The 7902-nt window shown below is 45.8% G+C and overlaps 1 protein-coding gene across 1 annotated transcript; it reads left to right on the forward strand.

Annotated features, from left to right (window-relative positions):
* Nucleotides 1–4951: 4951 nt before the first annotated feature.
* Nucleotides 4952–7034, forward strand: SLC25A4 (solute carrier family 25 member 4; the record flags this gene model as incomplete). The annotated part of the gene is made up of 4 exons (XM_080344383.1): nt 4952–5062; nt 5366–5852; nt 6384–6524; nt 6877–7034. 4 exons carry the CDS (start codon nt 4952–4954, stop codon nt 7032–7034), a joined length of 897 nt encoding a protein of 298 aa, XP_080200509.1.
* Nucleotides 7035–7902: the final 868 nt, after the last annotated feature.

Below are 7902 nucleotides of genomic sequence, written 5' to 3' on the forward strand. Positions count from 1 at the left end.
TTTCAAAACCAAAAGCAAACTACTATCTTTAGGAAGAATAAAGCACATAATGATAGGAATAGAACATTTCAAGGTAGTAAGTAGGAAAATAAAGTTTTGAGTACCTATCAAACATAAAGATGAGGACTCTGGAAATGTAGGCTTTTCTTGAGAAGGAAAGAAAAATAAAAAACTTTCTTGACCTTCCCTTTGCCCTGAAGGTCACAGTTTTGGAATAGCTGTTGTAGAGCAAAATAATCTCCAGATCTCATTTTTTCATGCAACTTATGTTCCAACTACAATTTTTGAAAAAATAATTAAATATATAAACATCAGAGATCCTCTCAGCAAGTATTTTGATCCTGGAAGCATAAAAACTGAAAAACACTGAATCCAAGAACGGATATATGCTCCACCATGTAATGGTGCATGTTTGGCTATGACTAAAGAAATTATTTTCTGCAGAGATCTACATCAAAAGTACAACATTCCTTTCAGCTGCAATGCAGGATTTCATCTTCTGCTTTATGCTTTTTCTGAATAAGCTTTACAGGTATTATTGGAATAAATACGACCTTCACTTTTCATATTACTGCAGCAGCTTACGTTGCAAGCTTACAGTTTTGAGGAAACCTGTTAGCTATTAGCCCAATACTGACACCCTTACTTGTTTCCTTTCCAGATTCTCTTCTGTTGTCTTCAGCACATCTTGCCCATGAATAATGGTTGAGTGAGGGCACTGTTCAGTGTGGATAGATTAATTTTGTAATTACAATGAAGGACCTTGCCGTGGTCTGTCCATTTCACCTGCACCCATCACTCAGTATCCTGCTCCCTGCAAGAGCCATTCCTTTGATGTGACCTGTAGTAACCATTGCTTTACCCCTGATCTCTGCTGCCTGCCATGTCCTTCCTCATGTCCTCTCATTTCCTTTCTCCATACCTTTAATCTCATCAGAGTGATAAAATCCCATCTAATCTCAGGCCTCTTCCTCTTGCTTTCTGTTCTCCAGCACATATTTGATTGCAGATTCTGTTTCTTACTCTCTACTCCTATCTCACAAGTTATGAAGTCTGGTTGCCCAACACATCCCTCAGTCTGCCTTCATCTTCAATTTCCTGCTTGGCCTGTAATCAGGTTTACTTCATCCACAACCATTTAATTGTCTCCCCTTCCGGTTGTGCCACCCTCCAAACTTTTCCTCCTACTTTTCCAAGTTAACTGAAGACCTGAATGCCTTTCACTACTTCTAATGCACTTCTCTGATGTTCTCTCCCTGAACATCTTCTGCACGAATCCTCACCGAAGGAAATGTTAACATAGTACTGCCCGCTTCCTGCAAGTCCATTCCCTGTGTCACATGTTGGGTATTTTTTCTTTCCTACTTTTGCACCTCATGCTTACCCTGTTACAATGTAACTTCTGATCTGTTTAATATCCATTTTTATCCACTTCCTCAGTTTTCTTCTGAAATTTTGCCCTTCCTCCAACCCCTTGTCCTCCCATTACAGACATACTCTAATAAACAAACACACCCTGTGTTGGCTCCCACTACTATTTCCAGCACTAACACTTCCCTTCTCAATGTGCCGCTTACACTTACTGTCCAGCTTTCCTCCTCTCCAGCTGTAGGCTCCTAAGACAGAAAACACCAATACCCAACTAAAACTACCGCCACTAATATCGGCCCAAAATAAAACTCAAACCCCACACTCCTTGATCATCTTTGCACTACCAATCCTGTTATCCATTTAGCCTCTCTGGGGCTCTCTAGTTCTCCTCCTCCTGACCACAAACAAAAGTCAATCTTACACAAGGAGAATCTACTACAACCCTAAAAATCTTTCCTGAAAAAAACCCACATATTTCTTCTTGGCGTCTTGCCACTACACTGGCCACTCATCACTGTCTGTGCTGTGGGTCAGGATGGTTTGACGGATTCCTTGTGCTCCCCCTTGTGACTGCTGCCAGACCCAGACTGCTGACTTCTGAGAAAGTTTTATTTTGTGTCTGGCCTAGCCTCAACACTAGGTTTCCCAGTGCCTTGGAAATGCAAATAAACAAGGGCACACACTACTTTGTATAAGTCGATCTCCTGTAGTGTTTCAAGCTGGCTATTCACACATCAAAGAACAATGCAGTCAGTCATTAATCTCTTTAGAAATGTAGACCTAGGTTATAATTTTTAGCTCAGAATTTTTAGGAACAAATTCCAGTGTCTTTATGCTGTGTCAGCAGTGGAGAGCATCCACAAACTCAGTCTAGAAAGCCAGCTAATCCTTTCCAAGCTGCAAAGATCTAAGCAAGATAAGGCTTAAAAGCTGACTTTCAATAATTCAGAAAGTGTGCATTTTCAGAACTGTTTTAGCCATTTATCTGTGAGAGTATCAGTAACTATTCTGAATATAGAACACCAAACACCAGATAACTGTATGAAAAGCCAAAGTTCCTTTAACTTTTGTTTAAATGGCATTTCCAGCTAGTGGAAATGCTCATCCTCAAGTTTGGTGGTACTGGTGGAGTCAGCAGTTAAGTTCCTTACAGGATACATTTGAATTCCTACAGTAAGTAGCATTAAAAGCCTCACTGACATACAAAGGAAAGATGCAAAGCAGGCATTTGAAGCAAAAATTGAGCAAATGAAGACTAACCCTCAGCATAGCAGATGTATGTTCTGGTCCAGCCCTCGTTTTGTTAAAACTGCTTGGAAGCCGAGCATCTCCCGGAAAGAGACATCTGGGCTCAGGGAAGGGAGGGCAGAGGCAGAAAAAGTGGCTGTTCACTTTCTAGGTGCTGCTTTCTTTAAATATTGGCAGTCTTGGGTAAACAGTATTACTGCTACAGAAGTACCTATCAAATCAAAGAGCCTGTGTGGAATGGGATGATGATGCACAATATCTTCAAAAACTAACTGTAATTCTTATGATAAAGACTTCACTCCCTCCCTGGTAGCACGCCACTGCCACTCTCCTGCCTCTCACTCACTACACACCAGTCAGCAGGGCACCAGGTGACACGAGAGTGCACACACTGACAAGACCCTATCAGTCTGGGCAGTGGGGCAGCAACTGTGAGCACCAGCATCCTGCGGGTCTGTACACAATCAGCAGTGGAAGCCCTGAGATGTTAAAGGGATATTTTCTTTCCTGTGAAGAGACACCAGACGCAGTGAGTAAAGCATGAGGAAGAAAAAGGAAAGGTCAAGGGTACATACGTTAAACAATACTCCTCTCAACTCACAGCCTAATTCTAGGGATTCCCTATGCTTCCTGCTTGCACCTGCTTTCAGTCCTTGCTGAGGGAAAACGTCTCTTTCAGGAGGATGCTCTTCCCCTTTCTTAGAAGCTGGGGAAAGACTTCATCTGTTCAGGATGCTCAAGGTACAAAGGCTGCTCTTAGAAGTTAAAGCTGTTGTCTGCTTCCCAGAACTGAGATTAATGAGAGAAGACCTCTACCCCAACAGACATATGTGCAGCAAACGGCAAGAGAGATGGGGGATCAAATTTACGGTCTCATTGACTTGTGCTAACAAACACGTCAGTGAGATTTGCTGTCCTGAAGAGAATGTCTCTTCATGGAACAGCCAGCCTTTTATCACCTACATTAAGATGAATCCTATTTCCATTATTGATACCTTATTACCAAATCAAAGCAGCCCCCATTACCCTGTTTATTCCTCAGTATAACACTGTCCTAGGGGCACATCTTAATGCCTTTTTAAAGCAAACTCTTAGTTATGCATCTACAGCTTGCTGCATTAGCTTTCACATAACTATTCCACACAACAAAGACACCCAACAGTGAAATCATAAGCTCTTGCCTTCTTAGGGAAGTCAGCCAGAAAGAACAGATGAAAAACAGGGAAACTAGTGAGGGAGTCATGTAATCTTCATTTGAGACTCAAACATTTCCCTGAGAACCAGACAGTGAATGAAGGCAGAGCTTCGCTGCAGCCTTGACTCTTCCTTCACATCTGGTGTGAGTCAAGCAACAAGGCTGCCCTGGCATGTGCTTCCTGGAGTCCCTTCTCCTCCCTCCTCCAGAGGGGACTGACTGCAACCCCTGCGAGGGTCTGACCTTGCAGCGTTGAGATGCGGGTACAATGCAGGAAGGCACATTGTTGTCTCCTCTTCAGCAAAGCCAGGTCCTGGAGCTTGCCAGGGTATTTAAAGAGCTCAATGCCTGCAAGTTCACACAGCGTATCCAACATGAAGCAGCTCTCTTCGTCCTTGACTCAGAGAGGTCTTGCTCATCACTGGTTATCAGTGCTCATGACATCGCCCCACTGGGCCACCTCCCAGGCTGACCATAAACCCCCTGTGACCTTTGCTGGAGGGCACAACCTCCACACCAGGGTGCCTGCCCAGGATCTGCATCTCCCTCACCCTTCCTGGTGCCAATCCATGCACACAAAGTCAAGACTTAAAAGTCTTAAAGTCTTGCTTAAACGACTTAAAGTCTTGCTTCTTCAGGTTGGCTTCAGTCAGCGAGCTGACTGGCTGCCACATCCCGCTCTCTCTGGGTGAGCTTTCAGCGCCTGGTGCCGGCCTCTGGCCTGCACGAAACAGTTAATGCTGCCTGAGGTACTCCTGCCAGCTTCCTCCGTCCCCTCCTGTGCCTCCCGGGCGCTATTAATACCGCAGGCACATGCTCTGACATAGCGTTCCCCGGCAGCGACCAGATAACTTTAATTTGCCCTTTAAACGTCCCGACCCAGTGGCCCTCGCGCTCCCTCCAGGAGAACATGGCGGCGCTGCCCCGCGCCCCCTGGCGGGGGCGGGCTCAGGGGGGTCCCAGCCAATGTCCGTGCTCCGAGGGGACACCTCTGCCTATCGCGAGAAGCCGCGGGATATAAGAGCGGCGGCGGGGGACCGTGGGCCATTTGGCCGGTGGTGCGCGGGGGCGGCCGGGTGGGGTGGTGCGCGGCTCGTTGGCTCTCTCCGGGCAGGGGGTGTCGGACCGGCTCGCAGCATGGGTGACCAAGCGCTCAGCTTCCTCAAGGATTTTTTGGCCGGTGGGATCGCTGCCGCCATCTCCAAGACGGCTGTCGCCCCCATCGAGAGAGTGAAGTTGCTGCTGCAGGTGAGGAGGCGGAGGGGGTCGGGGGGCGGCGGCGGCCCCGCTGGCGGCGGCGGGACCCCGGCGGGGCTGCGCCACAGGTGGGTGCGGGCGCTGCGGGCGCCGGCCAGCCTGACTAAATATGGGAAGGAGCTCGGCCGGCTCTGGTTACGCGGGAGCTGCCCGGGTCCCTCGGGGGAGCGGGAGCCGGGCCAGGCGGCGGGGCGGACCTGTCCCGTCCCTGCCCTTCAGCGGGCGGCCGTGCGGGGTCACCCCTGCAGTGTCCTCTCTCTACCCTCCCACCCCTCCTCCTTCTCTCCCGTACAGGTCCAGCATGCCAGCAAACAGATCACGGCCGAGAAGCAGTACAAGGGCATCATCGACTGCATAGTCCGCATCCCCAAGGAGCAAGGCATCATCTCCTTCTGGAGAGGCAACTTGGCCAATGTCATCCGGTACTTCCCCACCCAGGCCCTCAACTTTGCCTTCAAGGACAAGTACAAGCAGATCTTCCTGGGAGGAGTGGACAGGCACAAGCAGTTCTGGCGCTACTTCGCGGGGAACCTGGCATCTGGGGGTGCCGCGGGAGCCACCTCCCTCTGCTTCGTCTACCCGCTGGATTTTGCCAGGACCCGGCTGGCGGCTGATGTGGGCAAAGGAGCCAGTGAGAGAGAGTTCACTGGGCTGGGCGACTGCATTGTCAAGATCTTCAAGTCTGATGGCCTGAAGGGCCTGTACCAAGGATTCAGTGTGTCTGTCCAGGGCATCATAATCTACAGAGCAGCCTATTTTGGGGTTTATGACACGGCCAAGGGTAAGAAGTGTATGGAGAAGTGTCTGCAAGGGAAGATCCACCCAGTAAAGGCACTGCAGGGCATTTAGCAATACAAGGACAAGCAGGGCTCCGCTTAGCAGCAGCTCAGGGTGCTAATGCTAGACTAGAATACGCACAAGTGTTTCTGAAATGCATTCCTGCCTCCCTCTGCTTGCTGCTCTCAGCAGAAGCCTTGGTTTTCCAATGTGTTTTCAGACACTTTCTGAGTTCTTTGTCTGAAAGCTTGCACAGGTGGGTTTGTATGGTAGGTTACTTATTGCAGCTCATGACACAAGCCTGGGAGGGTTCTGCAGGAGAGACCTTTTGGTCAGAGAGCTTGAGGAGGGCTTAGGTCCCAAAATCCAGCAGCCCTGTAAACTTGTTTCATTCATAGTACCTGTTAACAGCCTGGCTAGACTGACTAGGCTAGACTGACTCCTGGTGTTGGTGGGTGATTGTTTCTCCCACAGCTGTCTGTTCCACAACCCTTTGCCTCCTGTACTGACTCTGCTCCTTTGTTCTTGATGGCAGGTATGTTGCCTGATCCAAAGAATGTGCATATCGTAGTGAGCTGGATGATTGCCCAGACTGTCACGGCAGTAGCAGGGCTGGTTTCTTATCCTTTTGATACTGTGCGACGTAGGATGATGATGCAGTCTGGCCGAAAGGGAGGTGAGAATAAGTGCTCCTGTGGTGTTCTGGCAACAGAGCATCTCTTGATTGAGATATGGTGGGAGATGCTGGGTATTTTTTTTTTGTCTTATAAAAAAACTACTGACCTTATTGGAACCCATACAAAAAAACTAGGAAACTCATTGCTGGTTATTTCTGTCATGTTCACTTAAGAGGCTGAGAGCTGATTTGGTTTGATTTCCATATGGAGATTAAAGCTGTTTTCCATTAATTGATTATAGCAAATTTTAAATTAAGTAGTTTGCTTATTCATTGTTTGAAATATATGAAAGTTGAAACAGACTTGCTGTGCAACTCAAGTATTCTGACCTTTTATGTCTTGTCTCCACAGCTGATATTATGTACAAGGGCACAATTGATTGCTGGAAGAAGATAGCTAAAGATGAAGGATCCAAAGCGTTCTTCAAAGGTGCCTGGTCGAATGTGTTGAGAGGCATGGGCGGAGCTTTTGTACTAGTCCTTTATGATGAAATCAAGAAATACGTCTAAAACTTAATATCATAATGTAGTTCAATTGTTCTCAATCAACTTTTTTTTAAAAAAATATGCTATTGTGATGTAATGGACAATGAAATATTTCCTAGGGAAACAGAATGAATTTTGAGTAACATATCTGGTTGAGATGAGGATGCATTAATTTTAAAATTGTCCACTACATCACAGTTTCATTTTGTATGAAAATTCCTCCAACATTTTGTATTGGAACCTGTGTATATATTATACTTCAAATTTCAGGTAAAACATTTTATCTAGAGACAAGACTTGGGTGGTTTATCTCTAGCTTAAAATCTAATGTTGTGAACTGACAGAATGAGATCTTCAGAAATGTGTTATACTAAGTGATGTCTCTAGCTACCCAACAGCATGATGACATTTATAGCATGAATCTAAATCATGTTTTCTTCTAAGGCTGTATTTTTTTAATATGATATTAAGTTAAAACCATGTCTGGAAATATAAATTATACTAAAGCACCAGGCTGAGTTTTTAACTGATGAATTATACCATCATATGGTTGAAACTATAATCTGTTTTTTCAAACATACTTTGTAGAAAAATACAGTGTTTCAAAAATGCCCTGTATCTTCAGAACACAAAAAGTTGGCTGCTCTGATGTGCAATTGAACTAAAACTGAAATAATGAAATAAATTAATATATTAATGAACTCTTTTCCTTGTTTTCAGTACACTGAACACATTACAAGTACATGTCCTTTAAGGTGATGTGCTAATCAGCACACTGTTAGTGACTGGCTGGTACTGCCTAAGCCTCTTAGAAGTTTTTCAACAGAGCTTTAGGTAGGTGGAATGGTTATTGATAATGCTACAATAGCAAAACCAAGGGTATTTAGCTTGA

Source organism: Nesoenas mayeri (genome assembly GCF_963082525.1).
Source record: "Nesoenas mayeri genome assembly, chromosome: 4".
In the NCBI taxonomy this organism is placed as follows: domain Eukaryota; kingdom Metazoa; phylum Chordata; class Aves; order Columbiformes; family Columbidae; genus Nesoenas; species Nesoenas mayeri.